We start from the raw sequence: 27,982 nt of genomic DNA, 5'->3' as shown, positions 1-27,982 counted from the left end.
CAAAAGAGGTTTGCCGCCATATCCGAGACTTGAAAAATCTCCTCACCCGATTCTTCGAGCCGGAAACTTTTTCCGGCAACCTTCTAAGACCCCAGCTCTTGCCAGGCCCCGTTCTTAGCTCCACCTTAGTGTTTCTTTCCACCTTCTCCTTTTACGTTTCGGACTTCGGCCCTTAGCGTTTGATTAGGGCTTGACGACTTCCCGTTGCATCGGTGACTCACTCCGTCGCACTTACCGGTTGTCTTTGTTTGGTTTGGTTCTTACATGGATCATGGTTCTCCTTTCTAGGCCTGGTTACTGATTCGTTGTTAATGGCGTCGATTACGTGACCAAACTCAGGGAAAATCCTAACTGCAACACTGTAACGTTGGTAATCCTTTTGGGGACCTCCTTGTCATCGACATATTACCGCGCGAAGGGTTGGTTTTAGTAACGATGATGGATTCTTCGAGGTACGCCATCTTTCCTCGTCGTCTTAGCCGTTTATTTGAAACTGTGAAAGCCTTTGGTACATTGAACTCCTTCGAGATTTTATTATGTGGACTTTTTATTCTTCCACGCGTTTGGTTCAATTGATTGCGCTTAATCCTTGTGTCTTATTTATATGACCCAGCGTTGGAAGAGTTTTCTGGTTTTATTCCGTACATTTTCTGTGAAATGGTATACTGGAATACTGTGTCTGATGCGGAACTGCATCCATTCTTTGCTAATTGGGTTTCCGATTTCCAGGGAAGATTACGAGAATACACTTCGAATACTAGTTGCGACGGATTGCCATCTTGGCTATATGGAGAAGGATGAAATACGTCGTCTCGATTCGTTTCAGGCCTTTGAGGAGATATGCTTAATAGCTGGGCAACAACAGGTGAGGAACATAGATTGGCTCTCGGTTCATCCATGGCCTTTTTCTTCATAAAGCAATTTTGGATGTCCCAGGGTTTGCCCTAAATGATTTAGTTAAGACTATCAAAATTCTGATATGCACTGAAATTTAATGAGCTCAACATTCATATACTCCTAACGTTAATCCTTTCTGCTACGTCAAGGTCGAGATGAAGACCTTGTTAAAAGTGAGAAGTCCAAAATCATCTAAGAGCAATATGATAGGTCTGTTATAAACAAAGAAAACTTTGAAAGTGCAAAAAGTGAAACTACAGGTGCTCCCCAGCTACATTCATCCCCATACACACTTTATTGCCTTGTAGAAAAAATATATTTACATTCACAGGAACATCAATTCTGGCTCAATGTACATAACACATTTAAATGCGATTGTCAAATAGATAGTATATCATTAGTTTAGGTGGAACAAAGTTGTTTTGTTTTGTTTTATTTTATTTTTTCTACTTGTCAAACTTGGGCTGTCATTTGGACGTACCTAACAAGTTCTTTATCATGACCGTTCCTTGGCTGCAGGTAGATTTTTTGCTTCTTGGGGGTGATCTATTTCATGAAAACAAGCCTTCTAGGACAACTCTGGTGAAGACCATTGAAATTCTTCGCCGTTACTGCCTCAATGATCGTCCTGTCCAATTCCAAGTTGTCAGTGATCAGACAGTCAATTTCATAAACACGTAAATTTCTTAGCATCCGTAGCTTTTGGCCAAGTGACACTGAGACCAGGGCCAATTGTCGAATAATTCATCATGCTTAGGGATCATATATTAGTTTTTGTCTTAGTTGTTTTTGGCTTATTAATCTGGTGTTCAGTTTTTTGCATCTGAAGCATCTAAATGCATTTCTGTCCCTAATACATTTCTGAAAAAGGAAAATTTTTCCATTGAAAGTGGTACATCTTCTAGGTCATTGTCACTAATCAATATGTTTTCTGCCAATGCAACACAGGCGGCCATCAAAGTTCAAAAACTTCTGATTTAAGATGTTTATATTTCTGAAACTTGATGTAAACCTCTTTTTCTTTGCTTTATGGCCAGTTTGCCACTTTGGAAGAACGAACCTTGTACTCATCAAAATGAAGGAAAATGGCTATCTATGTCAACTGAGAACTTGTCTCTGAGACAAATTGCAGTTGTTATTACCTTCTTGAAAAGCTCTAACCTTTTTCTCCTCAAGCAACTTTAGCAATTCTTAGTGAAGCACCACTTAATTAACCATATAATTGTTATTTCTATTAGTTTTATTGATTCGTGATGGTTAGGGTGAGAACGTGTCTTATATCATCAAATTGCAGAGAGACACTACGTGGAGGGATGCAAATGCTTAGTATAGTCGAATGTATCTAGGTTCAATTCAAAAGGCCAGTTCATACTTCATAGTTTGCCACGGAAAGGCTAGTTCATGGTTTAGTCACAACTCACAACTATATTAAGTTGCTAGTACAGTGAGATATTTACATGTTTCTAGATACAGATATCCACCAGATTCTAGCACAGTGCTTTGTCTTATGTCATTATCCCTATTATTAATCAGGCATTGCTTGTTCTATCAGCTCAAATTGGGCAGATTAAGATAGATCTGATGGCTGATTTGAATCTGAACACATTTAACTGTACTGAACCTGCAATATTTTCATATCTTTGGATTAGGCTAATGACCATTTTTCATAATATGGATTTCATTCCAAAAGAATTTTTTGTGAAATGGCACCTTCTACATTCTAACTTTTAACCATTGTCACAAATATCGTTTCGAGTTTTAAACAATGAGCTCTTTCTCGGGTATCTTTCAGCAAAGTCGTTTTTTATTGGGAAAATCTGGGAAATTTTTTGATAGTCCTTCAAGAAAAGAATTTTTTTTTTAAAATTTGGTAAAAGTAAAATAAGTGAGAAACTAATAAGAAAACATAAAAAAGCTAACTAGTTAAAATGATAAAAACGATGTTTTAGTAATGATAGAAATGAAGATAAATAATTTAACTTGACTTTTAAACTTTAAACTTTAAAGCAAAAATAACATGAATATAATCTGAAAATGCGATAAAAACACAAAAAAAGTGTTAAATTTATTTTGGCATTGTTCTCATTAAATACTTCTTTTTCTTTTTTGTTTTAATCAACATAAATATCGGGTCTTTTTTGATAAAGATGCGATATCTGTCACAATGGTTCTAACCTGGGCTCCTCCGCTCTCAGTGCAAGGTGATTTTGCTTATGAAAGTTGTGTATGGAGCTTAAGATGTCTTTGCTTCTGTTCTCCAGATTTGGGCATGTCAATTATGAGGATCCCCACTTTAATGTTGGCTTGCCAGTATTCAGTATTCATGGCAACCATGATGATCCAGCAGGAGTGGTATGGTTGTGCAACTTTCTCTATCTTTGTGCATGGGGAAATGGGAAGCTCTATGCTACAATCCTTTTTTCTACACATGTTCTCTCTTTTTTTTTTTGTTTCATAGGAAAATGGGGATCTCTATGCTAAAAATCTTTTCTGCTACACGAGTTCTGGTTTATGCATTCATTTTCATATCTGACCCTGCAGATGTGTTTTCCATGATCTGTGTGCTCTGTTTTGTGAATGAAAAAATACATTGATGAGGCTTGACCGTGTGAAAATTTTGATTGCTAATCTTCAGGCACTAGAGACATGCTTTCTTGTTGTAATGAGGTGGTTTAGGAGCCAGTTCTTCAAAATCAAGTGTAGAACATTTTTGTGGGGTCATTTTTCCAAAAAAATAAAAATAGGAAGGGACTTTAGGAATCTAACAGTGATGATAGCACAGGGGATCCACCCTTCCAGATGTCTGTTACATTTTTTGCAGATTATTGTACTATAGTTTAATCTTTGTCATGTGACTTCATTGATTTATTTTTTGGCATGAGATATAAATTTGCATGGTTCAGTCACTGAGTTGTTTGGTCTGCTATGACAGGACAATCTGTCAGCAATTGATATCCTTTCTGCATGCAACCTTGTAAATTATTTTGGCAAAATGGTTCTTGGAGGGTCTGGTGTTGGACAGATCACACTTTATCCAATACTTATTAAGAAGGTCAGCAAAGTGATGTTGTAGACTTAAGTTGGTTCTCAACTTATTGAAACAGTATCTCATTGTGTAATATTTATCCAGGGTTCTACCTCAGTTGCATTATATGGCCTCGGTAATATTCGTGATGAGCGGCTTAACAGAATGTTCCAGGTATTTTCAGAACAAGCATCAAAACATATCATGCATCCGTTTATGTTTTTTTTTATATGCATGCACAGGGACACTTGTGTGTTGTATGTGCATGAGTATGTGTCTGTCTTGTCCACATTCTAATCAATGATCCTTTGTGGGGACAAAAATATTCTTGACAACAGACACCACATGCCATACAATGGATGCGACCTGAAAGTCAAGAAGAATGCTCCATTTCATCATGGTTTAACATCTTGGTGCTTCACCAAAATAGGTGGGTTTTGCTTTTTTTTTTTTTGGTTTTTGGAAGGCGGAAGGTGTTATTGCTTAAATGTCATTCATGATTCTAAGCTTTTTGATGGTTTACATATTTTCTCTTTATTTCAATGTGTTTTGCTAATTAAAAGATCTGTTTGAAGTTTGAACACTCACCTTGTGGTAAAAATTGCTTTTTGTAACCTAGGATCAAATCGAACCCAAAAAATGCTATTAATGAACATTTCCTACCAAGATTCTTGGACTTCATCATATGGGGCCATGAACATGAATGCTTAGTTGATCCACAGGTTGGAATGAATACTGTTATTATTGTTATTCTTCTTTGTTGGTAGTGCAACAGCCTAATGGGGTTCCTTGCCTGCAGGAAGTTCCTGGCATGGGCTTTCATATTACTCAACCAGGTTCTTCTGTTGCAACGTCTCTGATTGATGGAGAAGCAAAACCTAAACATGTGCTTCTTTTGGAGATCAAAGTAATGAGCTTGAAAAGGAAAAATGTCTACTATTTACAGACTTCTTGATGCACATTATTTCGTTTCTAGTTATATTGATAAACTTCTTCTTCCATTATTTTATGTACATCACTCTCTCTCTCTCTTGTTGATACCCTTCAGTTTGCCATTTAAAAATTTCAGGAAACTCAGTATCGTGCAACTAAAATACCATTGACATCAGTGCGGCCCTTTGAATATGCTGAGGTTAGCTTTGTATATATTTGATTATGTCCTAGACTCCTTTCATGAATGAAACGATGAGTTACATAATGGCAGGTTGTGTTGAAAGATGAGCCAGATATTGATCCAAACGATCAAACATCAGTGCTTGAACACCTTGATGAAGTTGTAGGTCATTTTTGCATTTAAACATAGAATCTTTAATCTCTATAAGAATATATCTAGGCCATTTATCTTAATAATCAGTGTCAGTCAATTGTATCCAGGTCCAAAAGATGATAGAGAAGGTAAGCAAATGCCATGACGGTCGATCAGAGCACAAACTTCCATTAGTTCGGATAAAGGTATTGATAGGAGATGGAGAACTTTTAATTGGCTTTCTTAATCGTGCCTTTCTGCATTTCCTGTTTCCTCATGAGAAGATGCTTTACGCTGAAAGCAATTTTGGACAGCCATGCAGTTTCATGTTATTGTTTCCTTGAAAAATTCGTGTTGAAGTCTTATCCTTTGTGGCCCTGAGACAAAAGGGAATATGGAGATATTCTGCTACTTTATCTGAAAATTTATTATGTTCCAGAAAAACTTAATGATTGATTCCACATGAGTGGAGAAAAGATTCCGCCATTGACTTGATGCTGAAGCATATTCACTTGTACGTTCCATATTGTTAGCTTGACTGGGGATTGGGAAGCTTTTAATGATAGCTTAGTAGAATACTAGCAGTAATTAAGGGGAGTTAATTGTATTTGTGAATTGTTTTGTATCATATTTCTTTAACAAGTTACATGACAACTTTTTCTGTTTTTACCTTATTTTCTTCTTCAAACCTTGTGCAGGTGGACTATACAGGTTTTATGACAATTAATCCTCAAAGATTTGGTCAAAAGTATGTGGGAAAGGTATCACAATTTTGCCAGTGTGTCACTCTTAGATCAGTTATCCTGGAACTCCAGTGTGCCAAGACTAGAAGATTCTTTATCCATGTCTGTCTGCTTATATAGGTAGCAAATCCACAGGATATTCTGATTTTCTCGAAGGCGGCAAAGAAACGCCAGTCTCATGAAGGTATCTTTTGTTATCCAAGTGACAGTTGATTTCTCATATCATCTTCCTTTGAACAAGACAATAGGACTAAAACAGAGAACAAAACCACTCTTTATGTAACTATTGATACTGATACCGACAAACTAATGTGTTTGGATAACTTGCAAGAGAGTAAAACAGATAAAAGTAGGGTGAACCTTTGAGAGGCAACTCATGCAAGTTACTAGCATGTGATTCTTGAAAGGAAAAGTGCCATGTTGACTTTCTAGTTACAGTAAGTTGCAATCGGCTAGTCACATGAAAGGCCTTTTATCTATAGTCCATCTCAAAGTATGCAGTCCTCTTTTAACATCATAAGAGGACTTCTCTCCCTTCCACACCATACTCTCAAAAAGAAATTTTTGACATAATTCTCCATTAATAGCTGGTTTCTGATGGATGCAGAAAAAGTAGAAGATTCAGAACGACTTCGTCCAGAAGAACTAAACCAACAAAATATAGAGGCTTTAGTTGCTGAAAGTAACTTGGTATAATATTACATTTTACTAGTTAATGTTTTGTGTTTCTTTTTCTTTTTTATTTTGCATTGAGATTGCTATGCTTGTTCTTAATGAGAAAAATTATGTGTTTAGTGATCTGCTTATGATACATACAATTACAATCTTTCTGAGTACCCATTTTATCCCCAAACAATGTCAGGGAAAGAATAACTTACTCCTTCGGGTTATCAGCCATCTTTAATAATGGTTTCATACTACCAAAGTCACCCTAGTTATTGATAATTGTGCTATATTGCTGAATATCTCCTAAGGGCTTTCTAGGTTTATAATTTTTGATAAAGTAGTGTAGAATGCACAAAGTATGTAGGACGTTTAGGGCTGCATCAGTAAAAAGATGACATGAATTGAAAGATAGTTAACATGTTATCTTTCATTTTCGATGGCTAACTGTCTCTTTAAATAGGAAAATAGAGCACAATATAACTTGGTTTCATCATTTTTTGTCATGTTCACACTTGCAAATAGCGGCCTTGCAAACACTTTGTGATAATGAAACTCTTTTGATTAATACTAGGAAAACCTTGAGAAAATCCCAGTACTAGAAAGGCTGAAATGGTAAAATAACAAACGATAAACAAGAAAGGAAATATTGAAATATTAGTCTTTTGTAAAAATCTAAAAGTCTTTTGTAGAAATCTAAATGACAATTAACATGATTATTGATATATAGAATACAAATGAAAAGAAACAAGATACTTAAATTTTATAAACTATATTTCTATAAGATAATTTCTAAAAATTTTTCATATTATTTATGATGCATAGAGATCTATATCTATGTCCATGGTGTATATCTGTACATTTCTTTTTATTTGAATTGGTATTGTGGCTTTCATTGAATATAATGGCTTTAAGATAAAAATATTCTTTAACCCGCATCATGGCCTCAGTATCATATGTCAGTGTTTTTTGTGTTCAAGATCATACAAGACTGCTTTGTTTGCAACATTGCTAATGCTTGTGATTTTCAAGATAGCATCATGGTGGAACCCATCTAAGCTGATGGATGGTCATTGGTCAATCATTGGATCAGACAAAGAATGAGACCTTTTAGGTTTATAGCTGAAGCAGATGAGTTTTCTTCTCTCTTCAATATGGACAAGTGCAGAAGTAGAAAATTTATGTAGGTGGGCCATTATACCTTATCATAGTTTCATATGGGGTTGGGGGAGAGGCATAGACTTCTTTTTCAGAAATCAATGCATTTCTTTTTCTTTTGAAATTTTTGATAGTGGAGGAACATGCCATCTCAAGAGGATGGTGTTCCCTTTGGGAACCTTCCAGCTAAACTGCATAGGGCTCGCAGATGAGTCATACAAGAGGGACTCAAATTCAGTTCTTGCTTGGTGAAATACAAAACTTTGTCATTTCCATAGTGGGGAAAGAGGATTCCAAATCAACGGTGAATGGACATTCATTAACTCATTGATGGATGCTGTACATTGGTCTCGATGAAAGAAGTGTGGTTTCAGTTTTGATGGGGGGTTGGGGGGAGGGGGGACCTTTTAATATGTGCGGGGAGAAGAATAATTTTTTTCATAAAAATTGTGCATCCATGTCATACATCCTTGTGGGGAGGGTGGACAACCTAACATGGAATTTTTATCTCATGAAATTCTTCTTGTCTTCCAGGATGAAATAAATCTTTGGTGTTAACCTTGGTCTCTATATTTGCTTTTGTTGTTTTTTGTTTGATGATAATCTGGTATAAATTGTAGTTTAATGCATAGAAATATTAAACTAGTCTTGCAAAGATCACTGCTTATACATCTTAAAGCAAGTGTTATATGGTACTTATTAGAGTTGATTAGGTGATTAAGAAAGATTGGAGTCGGGTACACATTTTGGATAATCTGTAAATATCAATTAGATTGTTTATGACTGGTGCTTTTAGCTGTTATCTTTGCCATAACCAAGCAACTTGGTTCTGAAAGCACCAGAATTTGTTTCAGGTGCATCATCTAATTGTATTTCGTAAATGGTTGCAGAAAATGGAAATTCTTCCAGTGAATGATTTGGATGTTGCATTGCATGAATTTGTTAACAAAGATGATAAAACAGCTTTTTACTCCTGTGTGCAATACAATCTTGAAGAAACACGTGTAAGTGTCTAACTGGAATTCTTTAGGACTGCAGAATTCAGTGGAAGATTCACCAAAGCAAAGGTTTAATACATACTTTGGTTGTCAATTTGCAGAGGAAGCTTGCCTTGGAGACAGATACTCTGAAAGTTGAGGAGGAGGATTTGTTTGTGAAAGTCGGTCAGTGCATGCAGGTAATGGATTTTGCCCTTAAACTATGCTTGAACTTGTAGGTGTGCAAATTTTTACTTTGCAATTTTATAGAGGTAATTTCATTAAAAATTACACCTGCAGGAACGTGTTAAAGAACGGGCAGTTCATCCAAGTGAAGTTCCATTTAGATCGAGCTCCCAAGCCTTGCTGGTAATCTTTAGAAGCTTTTAGTTCCTTTCCATCTATAAGCAATGCTATGTACCTTTTATCAGTTATTAGAGTTTAAATTTGATGTTTGTGTTACAGGATGCCAAAGGTAAAAGTAAAACAGACGTCGGAATCTCAAACACGTTCAGTGATGAAGAAGATGCCAACCAGATGCTCTCTGATTCAAAATCCAAAGGCCGTGGTAGGGGCACAGGTTTATCTAGAAGTAGGCCAACTTGTGATGCATCTGAACCTAGTAAAGGAGTTAGCAAGAGAGGCAGAGGCCGAGGCCGAGGTTCTAGCAGTCTCAAGCAGACTACTCTTGATTCCTCTATGGTATTCCGTCAATCACAAAGGTGGGTATTTGTTACTCTGTTTATTTACTTGGATATCATTAATAATATCCTCTATGAATCAATGAATTGAACAATTGTGTGGCCTAGTCGTTCTGACCTAAACACTAGTATCTAAAAATTAGTATATGCACGAGATAACTGACTTCAAACCTGGAAATGAGGAATGGAACAATGTAGAATGTCAATATAACAATGAAGAAACAGCAGATGGATGTCACCATGATGTATAAGATATTTAGGTTTGAAGATGCCATTTTAGCTATGGTACATGGATGTGGCATTTTGGGTAATGTGCCTGCATAGATGTCATGAGGATGCAGCCTGTGGGTGCTGGCGCTGTGTGGGTGCAGTCCTCAACAAAAACAAAGAAAAGGGAAAAAGAGAGTGATGAGGAGGGGGGGAGGGAGGGAGGGAGGAAGGGAAGAAATAGAGGAGGAGTGAAAGAAAACATACCTGGCAGTGGGAGAATGTAGATATCCATGAGATTGCAAACAGCCACACACAGCTGGATTAGGGTTTGTATAAATTGTTTTTTTGTTTTAATCCTCCATGTTATTATCATTTCCAAAAGGAGACCTGTTTTTTTTTGTCATCGTTTTACCTTCTTGCTTTTAGATTTTTTTTTTTGGTTATAAAAAGAGACTTATTGTAAAAAATTCTCTCTACTTCTAAGTTTTTGACACACATATTGCCACACCCACACCCTAGCTTTTTGAGAAGTGCTGCACTTGCATCCATGCGTGTTGCATTTTAGTATTTAAATAATGTTCTGGTAAGTATCTATACTGAAAATAGCAAGTTCCAAATGACCCAAAAAAAAACCTTTTTTTTTTATAGACTTCGAGTCCATTAACACGTTTGTGTTTGTGTATTTGTACTGTTTGGTTGCTTAAGTAGATGCTTTTTTACTTTATGTGTGTGTGCATGTGCATGCAAAAATATGGTGTCACTTTTTTTCTTATTTAGGTTATCGACCTTTTATGCGAAAGCTTCATGTTGTGTCACAGTTTGGATCATCTTGATCTTCATATTTAGTTGTTTTTGTTGTTGTATTCTTGTAAACTTAACCTCGTATTCCAGATCTGCTTCGATAGCTGCATCAGCTTCAGTTCATAGTATAGCAATTGATGAAGATGATGTAGATTCTGTTTCAAGTGATGAAGCTGAAAATGATGGAAGGAGTGATAATGTCTATAAGCTGGTAAGAATTACTGATTTACATTTTAGTAGAGTTCATACTGCAGTGGCTAGATCCGTATCACCAGGTTTAAGAGGTCAACATTGTTTGTAGCACCCTAGTACACAACTGGTGAAATTTTCAGTTGAAATGGGTTGACAATCTGCTTTAAAACTAAGTGTTTGTTGAGTAGACTTAGGATTAAAGTAGTGAATTAGTGTATGCATGTTTAGTTATATTATTAGTTTATCTAGTTCTGGGTGTTCCAAAAATGCATACTACAGCATATTGCCGAATAAATTTCAAAGGTTTAAGTTGTAATTGCAACTTGCATGTAATCACTGTCGTTCTGTCGCACTGTTGTCGAGATGACTCAAGTATGAACTTTTGCATGATCTGTTTTCTTTAATCTAGGACCATGGTGAGAGCTTCCAATCACCTAAAGGGCGCAAGAGAGCTGCTCCCAGGGGGAGGGGAAGAGGTTCTACAGCCACACATAAGAGGGGGAAAAAATCTGACGAGCCTTTGGCCCATAATATATTCATGAACAATGAAGATGAGGATGATGATGATTCACCAAGTAGGCAGAGAAAAGCTGCCCCGAAGGTGATGATTTTCTTTCCACCACCAACTTTGATATTATTGTGAGTTCATTATACAAAAATCATATGTTTTTTCTTGGTGTGGCTCAATTTCCATGAAAATTTTACATTTTTCTAGGTGGCTTGAATCTCATAGCGATGTTTGTCCCGGGTTGTCTACCATAAGAAAGTCGACTTCTTTCATTATTTCATGCAAAAGCTGAAAAAACTTTACCGTTATTGAAGGCCCCAGTGGCACAAACTCTTCAATTTTGGTCACTAGAGTACTTAAACTCGGTTAACTTCCTATAATAAAAGCAAATAAGTAAAAATGTGATGCCTGATCGATTTGTGCAAAATTCTTTCACTGTCCATGCTGTTATGCTTAAAACATTGGATCATTAAGTAAACTGGTACTTTGGTGTGCTGACAAAATGGAAAATGCATTAACCAAAAATTTTGCTGTGACCAGATGAGGGACATGATAAAAGATTTTTGGATGATTGATTGCTTTTGTTATTATGTCACTTTGACTCTGATTCAGTCCCTTATTTGAAACAGGAGACTAGTTTGTATTCTATCAATTCTTTGACTAGCCTCTTATATTTCCGGTTGCCTGTTTGGCATGTTACAATAGCTAATGCTTACCCTGTTTGCCAAATAACAGATTACACGAAATTGGGGAGCGCTGAGAAGAAACAGATGAATTTTAAGCTTATGCATATCTTTCCAAGATGTAGCTCTTATTTCCTTATATTTGTATTACTGCTTCCATATTCCTCATGAAAGTTTAGTAGGCCTTCATTCACAAACAAGCTGCTCTGTAAAATCAAAGCCCAAATTCAGAAAATCCTTTACATGGGTACAAGAAAATCCTTTGGTGTGCAACTATTTACAGGTTAAACATGAATTAGCCCACATATGAGTCATTTGTGCTTTCTTCCAAAGGCTGGAAGAGATCCTCCTTCTATGGTCAGGGTAATTGGGATGCTTCTCCCATGGACATGAATTACCGCAGATGAAATGTTCGACTGACAGCCTTCTGGTTCTTCCATTCAAACGTTTGGGTCTTGAGTTTTCCCTGAATCAAATGAAAAAAAAATGCTTTAGAACTATTCAAGCGTACATGATATTCTGCACATGACGCATACTATCTTTTTAGGAGTATTGAAGCAACAAACAGAAAACAAGACTATATGCTCAATCAAGCAGACATGATATTCTTTGCAGGCACACTATTTTTTGTTCTGGATGAACTCAGAGATTTGTCCTGTCGTGGGTCTTGGTCTTGAGGTTAGGAGCTACTCAGGTTCAAGGCTCGCTGGCTTTAGTTGGAAACTAAATTAAACACTCTCGTAAAGCAGTTACTTTAAACCTTCAGGCTCTAATTTGCTATTGGCGTGAAACAATATTTGAAGAACTAAAATGACAACTGGGAAATCCAAGCTTGATTTTAGCGACCTTGTTCAAAATATAATTTGAACTCTTCAACATTTATTTGCTTGCAAAGCAGGCAACTAGTTTCAGGTCAACTTTATTACATACACATGTTTAAATGTATAGTTAATAGCCGTCAAACTCATATCAGCTGAGTCAAGCTGTGCAGACCTGCTCATTCGACATGCTAAGCTCATATATATGCTTAAACAAGCTCACTGCCGAATGTGACCTGGGACACAAATGGCTTGGGTTGTCTGCTTGTCAGAGGCTTAAGAGAAAAAATCGTGTCATACAGGGTGTTTGGGACAAAGAGATCTCTAACCTGGCTCAAGCTGCAATAGTAAAAAAAACAACAACAATAGATCCCCAACATTGGAGGGCTTTGAGAAGTTGAGATCCTGGTATGAGCCTCACTCCAAATTTAACACACGGATCCCAGGATATTTAAAAGTACTAGAAGAGTTAGCATGCATCTGGAATTTTTATCTTCTATCTTCTTTTTCTTTGGGCTCCACGTGAAATCCTTCCTTGAACCTACGTTTGAATGTAGGTTATGACATAACTTTGGCATAGGAGTGGAGAGTTTGACACATATGAGGTCTACAATGAAAAGTGTGTTCTCTAGGGAAGCATCGTTTAGATAAGAGGAACATAATGTCACATAGAAAAGGAATATAGCAGCTGGAGATTGGAGAATTACCTTCACGAGAGGTGCTCCTTTTCCATCCTTCAACTTTGCACTGCATGCTGCGCCCTTCCTACTTTGTACAGAAAATTTGGTAGGATTTTCTTTCACAATCTTGGTTGATGTTGTCTTTTGAATTTTGAGCGTACTCATACTTTGTGTAGGTTTGGTTGCAGCTTTAAGTTTCGGAGCAGCTGTTGATTTAAGTGGCCGTAAAGGCTTTCTAGATGTAGTTGTCTGAAGGACCTGTTTGGACAAATAAATCAAATGTAGGTATGTATATATAACATAAATTTTGTGAGACCAAGTACCCTCTGAAAACCTTTATAATCTCAAGCTAGAACTCACCTTAAGACTCCCTGTAGCACAGGTCTTAACTTTTGAATTGAGCTTCCGCTCTGGAACTTGGGCTCTAGCCATGGCTGTATATTTTGAAGATCTTTTCAAGCCATTATCTGAACAAACAGTTGTGGTCCTTGTGGACGCCATCCTACTCTGTGGTGTTCTCTCTTTTCTTGACGTTCCCAAACCACCACTTCCAGAAGTACCTCCTGTAATTGTAGAAGATCCGATACTCGACTTACTACTAGATGATGTTTTTTGATCCCTCAACTGTCTTACATCCTTAATCTCTACTCTAGATGCATGTCCTGTAACATAACTTTTTCTAAGGCAGATTTTGACAGCAGATAGGAGTCCACTGCCAGAGGAAAAAGGTCGTGACGCTCTCGAGATTGCTGGCCTCGGACAGCTTTTATCTGCAATGTCTCTGCACGAACTTATTGTGATCTTCGTGCCTCCAGAGCTAATTTTTGATGCTTTGCCTGGTGTCTTCGTTGTGAAATCTCCCTTTGAAGTGCTGTGGTCATTACTTGAGATGGATGATATTGATTTTTTACCGCCTAACAGCCTGAAAGTTTAGCAACACACGAAGTGAGCACCCAGTTAACTGGATGGATGAAGAAGCCATGAAAACATTGTAATAAGAAAATTAGCGAAACCAACTTTATGGGATGTTGAAACAGGTCGCTCTCTGCGGGAGACTTTTGAAATCGGGAGGTGATGCCTGTGGCCTCTGCCCATGATTGCTTCTTGTAATGCTTACCTCTCGAACCAGAAACCGAACCAGGGAGATAGGGAGATGACATATTGGGCCTTTCTTGGTTATCTTTATCCAACAGATGAACGGAAGATATGAAATGATGCGACGAACACTGGTGAAACCTGATTGAACCACCCAAAATACTCAGTTTCCACCTTCGAAAACCCCAAGATCATGAACCAGAAAGCAGATAGAAGGATGAAGTCAAAACTTACGGATGGACAGTGTAAAACCAGGCATCGTCACTGCAGTGGACCAAATCCAGAGAAAACTGAATTATGATGGGATTCAATCTTGTCTCAAAAGGATAGCTTCAACAAAATAACTGACCTATCTTGTACCATGAGCTGAGCTTCGGCTTCCAAATCTACCCACATAGGAGCATCTATTTCTTCCTAAAAAGCATCAGAATATCCATACGACAGTTCAAAATCCATGAAAATCCAGAAATTTTATGTACCCAAAGTAAAGGAAAACCAAACATAAGCTAAATCGGACAACAGAACACTAGAAGACGCAGAAAGCACCTAGAAACTGAAGAGCTAATCAGAATGGTTAAACAGAGATAACAACCAAAGTTCTCTTTATGAAACCAGCAAAAGAGAACACAAAGCTTCTCGGTATTGGAAGAATTGAAAAACCGCAACCCTAAGTTTTTTAAAAAACACGCAGCAGATGAGAAGTGGAAAACAATCGGTTCCTGTAAGTGCAATTTTTACTGGAATAGTGAAATAGGTTTTCAAAGAAATAAAAAAGGGAACCAGAGCAAGAAAAAGACAAGCACCTAGAAAATTTGTAATGAAAAGAAATCTCAACAGATGAGAGATGGAAATGACCACCATGAAAACGAAGATTTTGAACAAAAGAAAGAAAACCAGGCATTTCTAAGTAAGGGGAAAAAAGAGATACCCACATCAATAAAAAAAGAGACCTAGAGAATATGATTACCAAGAATCTCCAATAGCCATCATCTACATCAGTTTCGACACTAGTTCTCGTAACTCTTCCATCAATGGTCGAACACTGCGGGTTTCTTTTGTGGGGAGCCATCCTTCTCTCCGCGCCCAATTCCGGAAAGATCCTTCAACACGTACACCTGGATGGTACCTCTACATTTTGACGATTGATGAGGTGAGGATCAAAAGAACAAGGAAGGGCAAGAGAAGAGCCTCCCATTATCTTGAGCGAAATCCAGGGTATCATTGCCGTTAGATTGGGGAATGTTGAAAGACCCGTGGCCGTCTATCTTTCAGACCGTTGGAGTTATTAAAAAAAAAAAAAAAACCTTACGGATGATGATTTTAAATTTTGAATGGCGATTTTACATAGAATGCCCCTCGTCTTAACCTGAGTGTCGGTTCTGTCCCTCGAACTAACTTCTTCGGGTATGGGTCTGTTTCGGACTTCGATGGCAGTTTATAGCTCCGAACCCGTCTAAGGTGTATGCTAATCAAAGACCATAGTTTTCAATATTGCACATTTCTCGTTGTAAGTAATTATTTCACATATACTAATCAAAGAACATAGTTTTCAATAATTTTCTTTTTTTTTTAAAGAATCACACGATCACTTTGCTCAGGGGCGTTTGATCCTTTGGAAACATGGATATAGAAAGAAGTTTTCAAAAACTTATTTTAAGAATTGATGAAATGGAACAAAGTTCAGATTTACAAAATTCCGTTTTATTTACTGACTTGGTTTTTTATGTTCCTGAAAGCAAATTTATGAATAGGCATGAGGGATGAAAATTAGAAGAATTGGAAATTAAGCATTGGCTTGCAATTTCAAAAAAAAAAAATATAGATGTTTAAGTAATTGCGTTCGAAGACACGGCGCCGTTTTAAAAATACATGGAAACTTTTTGGGGCCGAATTGAAAACTATCGATAGAAACACAAGGCCGTTGAGGAAGGTGAGCGAGTAGAGAGAGGGAGATATATATATATATATAGAGCGAGAGGGATGATAGTTGTCAATTATTTACATATATAGCATGCACGTAAACATAAAAGTAATTTTAAAATTTATATAGCTACGTAAGTTATTTTACTACATTTTTTCCCTTTTTATTTTTTTACAAACATTTTTAATTATTTTTTGGTTAATTAACAATCGATCTATAAATGTTCACAATTTGATTTTTTTTCCTATTAACACTGTTTAAACTCTGAGTCTGTGACTCTCTTGAAGCACCGAGCACGAGGCAAGGGACATCTTTTTCAGGTGATGAGTTGTTAACCTCTCGCTCACTTTGAAACTCTTGGAGGACCGAGCACGAGGCAAGGGACCTCTTCTTCTTCTTCTTCAGGTGATGAGTTGTTAACCTCTAGCTCACTCTGCAACTCTGAATTCAGAGTGACTCACTAACATTAACTTTTTGAAGATTTAGATGTTTTAGCTTCCTTCCTTCTCCCTGAGCACCAACCAATGCTCAACGAAATAGGGAAAAAAATCTGCCATTCTAGAAAGCGATGTATACTCTGGAAAAGAAATATAACTTTACAGCAAAATGGACCCACCGTCCGGCCGATGGCCTGTCCAAATTGTTGAGTATGTCTTCATTTGTCACCATCTGAAGCCAGAGCCTTCAAGAGCATCACCGGCGGCCATAACCTGAGAGAAATCAAAGCAACCTCCATTAGTTTTAGAGGTTTCTGTATTGTCCTTTTCTAAAATCCGGATGTGAAGAAGCTTCTTGTCTAAGCAGGTTACTCGGGGACCAAAATTACTTCGAAAGTGAGCCTTTGGGGGGCATTGGAATGGTTGGATGGATTCGATATTAGAAGTTTGTGGCTGAGGGACACTAATTTAAGAAATTTTAAGTTTGATGAGTACCGATATGTAATAAATTAAATTGTGTATACGAAATGATATGTAAATAACATAAATTATGTGGGTCTGTATGGTTGACTGCCCACACAGGCCCACACGTCGATCTACCACTATGAGATAGCTTTTAGAATGCATTGAACTTTTTTCTTTTATATATATATATATATATAGTCATCTAACTAAGGTCATTTGATGTACATGAGAGACTATTAAGAAAAAAACAAGAAAAATTAAGTGATAAACATTTTTGTCATCTACTATTAGTTCATACATTTTCCTTCTTGTTTTTTTTTTTTTGTTCAACTGTCCATTTGCTTCAAATGGATAGTATATATAAGATCCGTTTAGAAATGAGACTAAATTTTGAAGTCTCTTTCCCTTTCTTACAAGCACCAATCTTAACGTAGAGATTATGGTAACCCCCCCTTTTCCTCCCTGACCTGAGTAATGACTAAAAGCAAGAGAATGAAAAAGAATATGAATGCAAAAATGAGAAAAAAGAATTAAGGGACAACATTCTTTTCTTAAATCTTTCTACCTTTCTCGTCTTATTCATAATTTTCAGTCATCTTCCGTATCTTAACAAATAGATCGGACTTAGGGAGGGAAAAAGACTGGAAGTTTTCATTTCATCTTGAACTTTATTTTGCTGATATGGACTCAATCTTTTCTATTTTCCTGTCTTACTTTTTCATTTATCATTTTCAAAAAATTATGTATAAGAGCTAAAATCCTCCTGCTGTCCATAACTCCATTCAATCACGATTTCCGGATTGCATTTTGTGAAAGCCACGGGACTGCCAGATACAATGCATTGTGAAAGCCACAAGATTTTTTTTGTTCTTTTTTTTTCATCCAAACTCGGAGGAGGAAAACGATAGCAAGACAGTCCATTAAATGCTGAAAGATTAAATCCTGAAAAAGACGAACTGGTCATGTTGCTTCAAAGGCGAAAAAGTTTGCATCAAATAGAACATGGCCACCAGTTTTGCTGCAAGATTCAGCAACCTTGTAAATTGTGATCCAAATTCGAGACTTGATGTGATAACTCGGCATGTTGGTCTACCTAACCCCCACGTCCCTCACCAGCAAGCGCCAAAAGAAAGAATTCCACTTTCTTAGAATTGCTCATCGATTTCACATGCTGATTTTGTTTCTTTTTACGAACTTGGTATCTTCCTAGTTTTCACGGGCAATTCTGATATCTGAGCCACTCAGATCACACACAAATACGTGTTATGATCAACAAACATAAAATATTGACATGTAGATCTCGCAATTTGTTTGGAGATTACTGTTAAGAATAGCTTTGAGAGGAAAACATGATCGTTAAGAAGTGGACGTGGGTACAGCAGATTAGACTATTGCATTCTCAATTAATAGATTGCCGTTTTTTATTTTGAAAAGTTAGATGTTTTCATTCTGTTTCGGTTCTTCATACATAATTCCGATATGTTTCACATTTTCTGCTTGAAACATTGAAATTTTTGAAGTATAAACAAGAAATTCCCTTACTGCGAATGAGATCTGTCACTGCCCATCAACTAATACAATCTGGACTACGGACCTGACTTAACACTGAGCGGCAGCCTCGATCTTCGCCGGAAACCTTTGGCTCTTGACAACCGTCTGGTCGAAAAGATCGATCTCTATGAGATTATCATCGTCCACGAGGTAGAAATCCAACTCCTCGGCCGGCGATCGGCACGTGTCCTTTGCCTTGAAGATTGGTATCTCAATGAGGCCATCCTCATTGTCGTCCTCCCATCGAAAGCACCGGTTGTCGGGCCTCTCCCACATCGCCGGGAAACCGTCATCCGACGAGCTGTCCGAATCTGATTCCGGGTAGTAGCACTGCAGGGCGCACGTCTCCTTCCGCTCTCTCGCTGGAGAGGAGTAGTACTCCGGCCGACCACCATCCACCACTGCCTCTTCGTCGCCTCCCTCTCCTTCGTACTCATTCTCATATATCACCTCCAGCGGAGCTCGCCGGTTCCACTCCACCAGTACGTCGGAAAACCTCCGTCTCGGCCGAGGAACAACTTCCTTTTCATTTTCTTCCTCTTTCCCGCATTCCCCATCTTCTTCTACTGTGGTTGCCTGTGTCGAGGAGTGCTCGAGTTGCAATGGCTTCTTGGTCGATCCAAGATGAAGGATTCCGACTAGGAGGGCGCCCGCGGAGACGATAACCGGCGAGAGGAGAAGCCGGAGAAGGATGTGAGGGGCGTATAGCAGCAACAAGAGGCAGAAGGAGACGACAGCAGAGAGCAAGGGGTTGGAGTCGATAGGCACGAGGGTGGAAGCCATTTTTTGGCGAGAGCATATGGAGACAATCCAAACGACGATGATCAGTTATACTGCTCACAGGATGCATCCATTTTAGAGAGAGAGACGGAGAGAAAGCTAAAGATCAGAAGTCCCCACGAGTTCTGTTACTGAACTACCGTTCAGAGAATTGGAGAGAGAGTATAGGATGTCGATGGGTCACTCTTATCTGAATGCTCTCTGGTTGGTCAATGGTCAGGCTTGGTAGAAGCACATGATTTACTTTTTAAGAATTTGTATCTGTTCATCCGGTGGATGATAAACAGTCTGATATCCAGATCAGATTTTGAGGTACCCCACTTGGATTTCGAAGCAGCTGACCAGAGCCAGAAGCAATGTTCTCAAGGGAACCCGTTTTCAGAAGGATTCCTAGAGTTGATTCAATAGAATTTGAACCAGAATGGTTTTCTAACAGGATCAGATTAAAACTACGTTGTAGTCTCATAAAATTATTAAAAAGAGTACGAAATTAATTGATTTGTATCTCAACTTTTCATAATGCATCTTGATCTAAATTGTCTCCATGCCATTTGAATCGGCCGATTCAAGTGGACTCGGAGCGAGTTCAGCAGAAATATATATTTGTCAATGGCCCCTACTAAATTGGTCCAAGTAAAACCATACATAATAATCGAACATGGCGTTTGTTAAGAACCAAATTCCGCTCTTAAATTCATGAACATATGAAAGAAAGATAGTTGGTGGTTGGTCAAACATTGTTAGCAAAATCATGATTAGTTCGTAACTTACATCTTAAGGACTAAATCCAATTGATCTTGACCTTTCGAGGAAAGGTCAAAACTGCCACTCTTTCCCTCTATTCTCTCGGGTGCAGAGATGCTTTCTGACTTGAATGATCTGACTTGAATGAAAAGCAGGATACCTGTCAATTGGGGTGCAACATCTATCTTTTATACTTTTGTAGTACAAAAGTGATAGTCACATGAATCGAATTGATCATAAATTTTAAGTAATAGCCACAAGAATTGAATTGACAATAAGTTTTAAGTAATAGTCACATGAATCAAATTGACAATCAATTTTTATCAGTTTCTCAACTCAACTAACTACGCTATGGCCTTGAAGACATATTCGATCCATCTTGAACTTTGACATTAGATAACTTTGACATGTATCTAAGTACTGAGCAGTAGGTGCTGGATTTGCTCAATTCTCAAATGCCCATTAGTTAATATTTGAGTAATAGAGAATGGTAGATTTTTCATAGGTGATGACTCAACGTCTGTACATCACTGGACCTGATCCGTAAAAAGTGAAACTCTCTTAAAAGAGTCAGGTGATGTAACACTAATCAATATCCTTCTAGAGGGAGTAGTTTGAGGGAGGAAAAAGACAAAGGAGGGAACATGCACTTTATTTAAGGTGAAAACGGGTACAAGGAAGCAAAATCAATGCATGGAAAACTGCTGCTTTCATTGGGATGCCAAAGATGTATAATATCTCATGTTTTGGGAACCGATCAATTTCAAGTCACCTAACAATATGATGTAGTGATAAGCAATACAACTACATCTTTTCTAATCAACTTAAGGTCATGACAATGAAGGGGAGGTCTTTCATGCAAGTTTGATCATCAGTTTCAATCTAGCAAAAGTCTCTCTTGTCTTGGTCGGTGAGCAGGATGAGAATCCCACTGCCGGAATGAGACTCGAAGCTCCTTCTTTTCTTCTGTCCCCAGAGTCCAGGACGGTGTCGATGCTTTGTGAATGCGCTGTATGACATCTAATGCATAACTGTGTCTCCATTTGCAGCACAAAGGGCAAAACCCCGGCTTGAATCAGCAACCAGCCATCTACCAACCACCCAAAGGGCAAAACCCCGGCTTGAATCAGCAACCAACCATCTACCATCCACTGATCCCACCAGTGTGCTAACACCCCTCAGGGATAAATGCAAAAAGTTGAAGAGACTAGACATCAGGTTTTCTCTGTTGTTCAAAATGAAATAAAATAGCTTTTTACTAGTAACAAATTTACGTAGACTCAACATCTGGAACCGAGGGATACAAGTACGCATAGTTAATATCAGAGGTGTTTGATTCCTGTGCAAGAATTAGCAAGGAACTGAACACCCAGTTCATGGTTTCCAAATACAAGAAGGAAAAATGCAGCCCCAAGAGATGCTGTGTTTGACTCGGGATGAAAAGGACATGGAAAGAAATTGGGTGGCACAATTGCACGTTCATCTAGGTGTTTTTACTATTGTTAGTGCCAATGTTGTCCTTATTTATACACGACGATCAAATCAAGCAACCACTATAGGCTGATTTACACTATACCATGGTAGTCACATCCTCAAAATTAGGTGAACCAGCCTCAAAACCTTATGAACCTGGCGAAAAATGGAGTGAACCGGCTTGGAAATCCCTGAACCAGTCACAGATCTTTATGAACCGGCTTTGGAAAAAGAGGAAAACATATGAACCGGTCTGAAACTCTTGCACATGTTTCTTCCTCTGCCTGTGGTTTGCAAATCAAATGCCTCCAGATAGAACATATATTGATTAAGAGAGATCAAAAATTGATACTAGGCAGTAAAACATACGTCTGTTCCAGGTCGCATTTTGCTGCATAATTCTCATTGAGAGTTCAGGGCCCAAGAGATTTCATCAAAACGAATGCAGTTGGAATTTGTGAAAGGAGCTTACCTGAAACAACAATTTTCCGGTGCTAAGTATATTTTAATTTTCCCATATATTGGTAGCTACTAGACTGTTATAAACTATGTTTAATGAGAATTATATAGGCCGTCGATTTTAAGGAGATCCGCTAGTAGAGATTAAGATGTAAAAAATAGAAATCAACCTCTATTTTCAAAACACAAAAACACCCATCAAAAAACAGCAATCGATAAAAGTAAAAAAAAAAAAAAATTATGTGTTTCTTCTTATGAGAGATATTTTCCTCTCTTGAAAATAGAACTTGGTTTCGATTTTTTTTCCAACTTAATCATTACCATCCAATCTCTTTAAAATCGACAGTCCATATGATTCACATATGCCTTCAAAATCATGAATTTTTATCAGTAACCATTTTATTTTAAGATCATGATATAATACTTCAAGCATGCAGATCTGCCGATCCCGAACTATAATGGACACGCTGTCGATACCATGGACGAACTTTGCCTGTAGCTCCTAAATATGCGGTAAATGTTTGTACTTCTCACAGCCTAATTATGCACGATCACCGTAATCCCAAAGATAATCATCTGGATTCTCAACCTTTTCTTAGTCTTTCTGTTAATAAATTAGACAAACCATATCTAATTTCCCTTAAAAATTTTGGATCACGCGGATAAGATATTGTGTCACCTGAAAAGGATACCCCTAATCTAGTGAATCCCTTGGACGAAGACAGACATGAGTTCTTCGTGTCGGTGTTTGATTCGCTCGTTCTTTCTAGAAAGAACTAATGCCAAACTTTTCAATCGAGTAATGCCATGGAGGAGATCACTCGAAGAACGAAGATTTACGTGTCAAGTAGCTTGGTGGTTTTCAAGCTTCAAGTTAAAAAAGGGCTTTCAGGTAGGAATCAGGTAGGAATGTATAACTAGGAAGCCGAGCTCGAGATCAGCCAGTTCGGTCATCTCAAGTCACATATTGCTCGGATCGAGATTGAGTTGAGCTCAACTTGTTGAAGCTTGTGTCACTTGATTCATGTTTTTTTTTTCTCTCTTTAAATGAGAATATACACTTGAAGATTAACAAACACAGAAGACATAAGCCAAGTCAAGTTTAAATTACTATAGCTCGTGTAACTCGAACTTGGCTCACTTATAACTCGAGCTTCAACTTAAACCCGAGCACAAGTGTGCATAAGTCAAGCACATGTTAAAACTCAAGTTCGAACACAAGTCTGCGAGTTCGAGTCAAACACGAGTCAGCTCAATGTCTCACTAGGAACTTTTCTTTTTCTATTATTCTTTTCGGGGACTGACTAGCATGGGTGGAAGTGTAAGGACTCATTCGGCAAAGCTGGTTATATACGCCACCGCCGTGCACAGAAATCTCGAAAAATCTCGGTCTTCGTCTCGACAAGTTTCAACACATGTAGAAAGCCCATGGTTTTCTCTCCTCTCAAAAGAAGTGAAGTAAAGTTGGGCATCCTTTAACTCTTGTGGGTCTTCTGATGTACAGACAGTAGAGCAGCTTTTCACTTGATATCAGGGGAGGTGGGCTTGGGGGGAGCACTTTGAGCTGCCTTGATATTGGTTCTAGACTGTGAGCCAGAGCTGCTTCCTTTGGGGACCGACCGTTTATGAAGGGTCATGTCATGAACCAGACACAGTAAACACAAACAAGCTTGGCCAGCTAGTGTTCATGCATATGCTTTCTCAGGTTGCACTACTATATCAAGCAGGTGGCCCTTTGCCCACATGGGGGGACAAACTAAATTATAGTGAGACCTCATGGAAGCTAGCTACCCCAACTATGTTGATATATATACAATTCATAGGAGAGAAGAAAGTGGACATGGCAGTGGTGGAGCCAAAAAATGGTTGTGTAAGAGGCACTAATGGTTTAACTTTTGAAGTTTTTAAGAGGCACTCCAGTATAAATGAGTAAAAAGTTAGGAAAGTATCAATATATAATAAAGTAATTTTTGCGAACAAGCATGGGCAATTGCACACACCAGCCCACATTTGCCTCCGCCGCTAGTACATGATCCCGTGTATGTGGGCGCATGCACACATTACTTACAAGTGACAAAGGATTTCTGTTTCTGCATAGTTCTAAGATGATGTAGATGTTGAAGTGTTTTGTTTGCAAAATGCATTGGGACTTAAGGCTGCTTGTGGATTTCCCTTGCAGAACTAAACAGTGTGGGATTTCTTTTGCTAATCTGAAAGCTCTTCTGGTCACCTGGGCTGACAGTTGAGTTCCATAGTGTCGTAACAGACATGAAATAAGAAGATGGGAACAACAAATTGTGGCTTCTGCTTTTAAGGAATTATGCTTAAAGGCTATCAATAACCTGAAACAGGTCAGTACTTCAACTCCCATTGTGTGTCTTTTAATCATGTATAGCACAGGACACACTACTCTTGGCTCATGCATGCACACATGTCAGTATACACGCACACACATACACACATAGTGTATCTCAAAAAAAGTCATGACTGCAACTCGAAAAGCTCGACTGGACGTGCCAAGTCTTCCATTGAGGACACTTGGACCTTAAGTACAGCATTCGAAGATGGTAGAGCCCTCTATCAGTATGGTCAGTTGGGACCCAAAAGAAAAGTTGTGTGCCACCATGTGCCTCTTTCTGTATATGGATATTCTTCTCTTCTCTTGGTGCCTTTTGAAAAAGAAGAAACTGCCTTTTGAAAAAAGAAGAAACTGCACTGGACCCCAAGCCAATACACAGATCAAGACTACTGGTTCCACTTCTCAACCCATCGAAACTCTCTCCAATCAGGTCCTTATTTAATATCAGCACAGACTATACAGACAGTTGTGAGAGAAATTGAATGCCAATGATCGAACATTGAAGTTGACAGCCACGCATATCTCTGCCCGCCATGACATCATTTGTAAAAGTTAAATGCAAATTTGATAGGCATGGTCAGGGGCGGAGTCTGAAATTTTTTGCAACCAAAATAAAGTTTTTAAATTTTGATTGGGGTCAAAATATTATTTTTTAAAAATTTGTATATAGAACAAGTGAAATCTTTTAAAATTTATATGTAATTTTAAAAAAAAAAATTAAGGTAGGCATGGTAGCAAAATTGTCTCCAGACAGTTTTTAGTTTCTAGCCATAGAGTACTGTTAGACCAGTTCTTTTTTAGGGTGTTACCCTCAAGAGGCTGAAGACTCTCCCTCCTTCTCCTTGCTCTTCAGTTGTGCTTCGGAACCAGAGTGGACTTATGACTACTCTATTCAAATCGAGAGTAGCACTTGTTATCATTTGCAGTGCAAAGGAGTAGCACCCACGAGAATGGAACTAATGACTAGGTTTTTAATGGCCCATCAGCCTCGTCACTTAGTTTCATATATATATATATATATCTATATATAAAAGAAAAGCCTCGTGCTTTAGCAAATTTGGAACCCAATCATGTCAACTATATATCTATATATATATATACATGAAAGAAAAGCCTTGTTCTTTAGCGAATTTGGAACCCAATCATGTCAACTAAACCCTAGCCTCACAATCTGTCTTTATGTCTAAGTTCCACTAAGCTTGAGTTGCTTCTTGGGGTCTATATTTGCTACCATAGACGAAAAGCAAGGGGGACGACCATGCGTTGTCTGAGCTTGTTCAGACACGGTCTATCCTTGTCCTGAACCCGTCCTTCCAAACTCGGCACGGTTGATTCCAGCAGTAATTGTAAATGGTGTCTTCAAGAGCAGACACAAACCAGGTACTAATGTTCTAAATATATATGTTCATGAAAGTGTTCATTGAAATTTCACAAAAAGAACATGAGAAACAAATTTGATAGATAATGACACGAGCAATGAATAAAATATGTGCATTACATATACAATGGTTAGACAATATTGTGTATATTAAAAAAATGTAACTAATAAAACTATGCATTAATGGCACGATCATTTACTAATAAAACTCTAAAGTTAAAGAATTTGCAAGCTGGCAAACAAATTAATCATATATTAATGAAGAAGAATAAACATCGATCTACATAACTTTATCATTGTGGTGTGAGAACGAGTACAATAATAGAGCATTGAAAGGGAATAGTCGACATATATAGACAATTATTAGGTGAATTAATAGACTATTATTAGATATTCTTCATGTCTTATTATTTGTAATACGAAGGTTTGGCTTTAACTGACCCACTGCGCATACGACCGACTTGCGAAAGCATATGAAATCATTTAAGGTGCAACAAAAAGATGAGCGATTCACATGGAAAAAACTGCAAAAGGAAAAAGAGAGGAGATGGATCTCGAATCTTGATTGCGATGGACACATGGGTCCATGGACCACAATGTCCTCAAGATCGGAAACAAAAAGTTGAGGCTACACTTTGCTTTTGCCAAAAGCAAGAAGCCTTTCATTTTTGGTGCGTACAGACAAATGCTTCCTGTTTTTTAGATCAACCAAGCAAGCGGGGATAGCTCAGTTGGGAGAGCGTCAGACTGAAGATCTGAAGGTCGCGTGTTCGATCCACGCTCACCGCATTGTTAGATTTTCTTTTTCTTTTTTTAATATAAGTTAACCATTCTTTTTCTTTTTTTAATATAAGTTAACCATAAGAGAGAAGGGTGTAAAAGCCCATGTGCAAAAGCATTGAGCAAGGGGATATTTTAAAAAGAAATGTCCTTTATAGTTTTTTATTTTTTTTTATTTTCACCTTTGTCTTGACAAAAAGTTTTCTGTATTCTTCATTTGCCATATTGACACATGAAAATTTTGTGCAAATTTTATGCACAAATATGACACATATACACATTTAAGGGTTGTTAGGTTGCAAGGACAATCTGCGATTGTCTCATGAATTAAACCGAATGTCTAGTCTCTTGTACTTTTAAGGGTTGTTAGGTTGCAAGGACATGTCTCATGAATTAAATTGAATGTTTGGGTAGATTCATGTAATACTAATATAGTGTTCTTGAAGCTAAACAATCCTTTATGGTACAAAGCATATTTCTGGTACCAGTAGCTACTTGGTTTTAATTCCTAGTGCTGTTAGTAGAGAGAAAGAGAGAGAGAGTGGGCAAAGGGGAGGGACAACCAGCAACCATGTTCCATAACTATTGAATAATACTGTCAACCTAGCTTTTAGCGTGAAAGCATCACCGACAAGAATCGAACAAGAAAAATATTTACATGCATCCATATCATAGTATTAGTTGTTTCAGTTTATTGTAGAGTTGACAAACCCATCCATCCTACTCAGGAGTCACAAGAGTCGCATCATGATCATTCACTTATTGGGTCGCAGGTTAGGATCCAAGCAATCCACACCAAGACTCGGTCGAACTCAGTCAAGACTCGACTGACTCGGCCAAGTCAGGTCCAATTTGAGTTTTTGGCGATATATAAAACTAAATTAATGATAAAAATTGATTTTAATTCCATTTTTTTCTTCAATCAATATGAAAAGACCCAAAAGGCAAGGAGGAGGCTGAATTTTTTGGAGTTCTTTTTGTGAATCTTCTAACTTCTGAATTAGAAACCCCACGCAGCCTTTGTTCGGAACACCTTCTCTTAAAAAAAAAAAAAACAGATAAAAATTCTTCTTCTAATTGGAAAACAACAAATTTTAAAGAACTGAAATAACAAACTATATTAAAGCTTCAACACTTCTTTTCCAATTAAAAATTCTTGAAAAACTGAAGCCCTCATGCACCATTTTGAAAAACAAAAAAAGGCGTCATGGGTCACAATGTGAGAAGCGTGGACGTCC

The 27,982-nt window shown here is 37.8% G+C and overlaps 4 protein-coding genes and 1 non-coding gene across 6 annotated transcripts in view; 3 read left to right on the top strand and 2 right to left on the bottom strand.

Moving 5' to 3' along the window:
* The window catches only part of LOC116264746 (exopolygalacturonase-like), a 61,920-nt gene that overhangs the window by 5,121 nt on the left and 28,817 nt on the right, over positions 1-27,982 (top strand). The window lies entirely within an intron of this gene.
* Positions 13-12,004, top strand: LOC116264585 (double-strand break repair protein MRE11). 2 transcript variants are annotated; one of them, XM_031644894.2, is made up of 22 exons: positions 13-452; positions 730-865; positions 1,417-1,574; positions 3,159-3,249; positions 3,830-3,949; positions 4,028-4,096; positions 4,261-4,352; positions 4,542-4,644; positions 4,722-4,829; positions 4,992-5,054; positions 5,127-5,198; positions 5,297-5,374; positions 5,867-5,929; positions 6,047-6,095; positions 6,519-6,601; positions 8,623-8,736; positions 8,832-8,909; positions 9,010-9,078; positions 9,175-9,431; positions 10,512-10,632; positions 11,023-11,214; positions 11,857-12,004. In XM_031644894.2, exons 1-22 carry the CDS (start codon positions 436-438, stop codon positions 11,893-11,895), a joined length of 2,172 nt encoding a protein of 723 aa, XP_031500754.1. In that variant the 5' UTR covers positions 13-435; the 3' UTR covers positions 11,896-12,004. The 2 variants fall into 2 exon arrangements, with proteins under 2 accessions (XP_031500754.1, XP_031500751.1); XM_031644891.2 differs by having other exon boundaries at positions 14-452; positions 6,032-6,095.
* LOC116264587 (uncharacterized) lies at positions 11,994-15,546 on the bottom strand. The gene is made up of 7 exons (XM_031644895.2): positions 15,365-15,546; positions 14,747-14,811; positions 14,632-14,661; positions 14,320-14,538; positions 13,663-14,224; positions 13,330-13,560; positions 11,994-12,270 (listed from the first exon to the last, which is right to left on the bottom strand). The coding sequence occupies exons 1-7, from the start codon at positions 15,464-15,466 to the stop codon at positions 12,199-12,201; spliced, it is 1,281 nt and encodes a 426-aa protein (XP_031500755.1). The 5' UTR covers positions 15,467-15,546; the 3' UTR covers positions 11,994-12,198.
* LOC116264787 (uncharacterized) lies at positions 18,652-19,686 on the bottom strand. The gene has a single exon (XM_031645175.2). It carries the CDS (start codon positions 19,552-19,554, stop codon positions 18,820-18,822), a length of 735 nt encoding a protein of 244 aa, XP_031501035.1. The 5' UTR covers positions 19,555-19,686; the 3' UTR covers positions 18,652-18,819.
* Positions 26,681-26,753, top strand: TRNAF-GAA (transfer RNA phenylalanine (anticodon GAA)). Its single transcript has one exon. It is a non-coding gene; the product is annotated as a tRNA-Phe (tRNA).

Source organism: Nymphaea colorata, chromosome 11, assembly GCF_008831285.2.
Source record: "Nymphaea colorata isolate Beijing-Zhang1983 chromosome 11, ASM883128v2, whole genome shotgun sequence".
NCBI classification, from domain to species: domain Eukaryota; kingdom Viridiplantae; phylum Streptophyta; class Magnoliopsida; order Nymphaeales; family Nymphaeaceae; genus Nymphaea; species Nymphaea colorata.
This window is presented reverse-complemented; position numbering and strand designations above follow the sequence as displayed.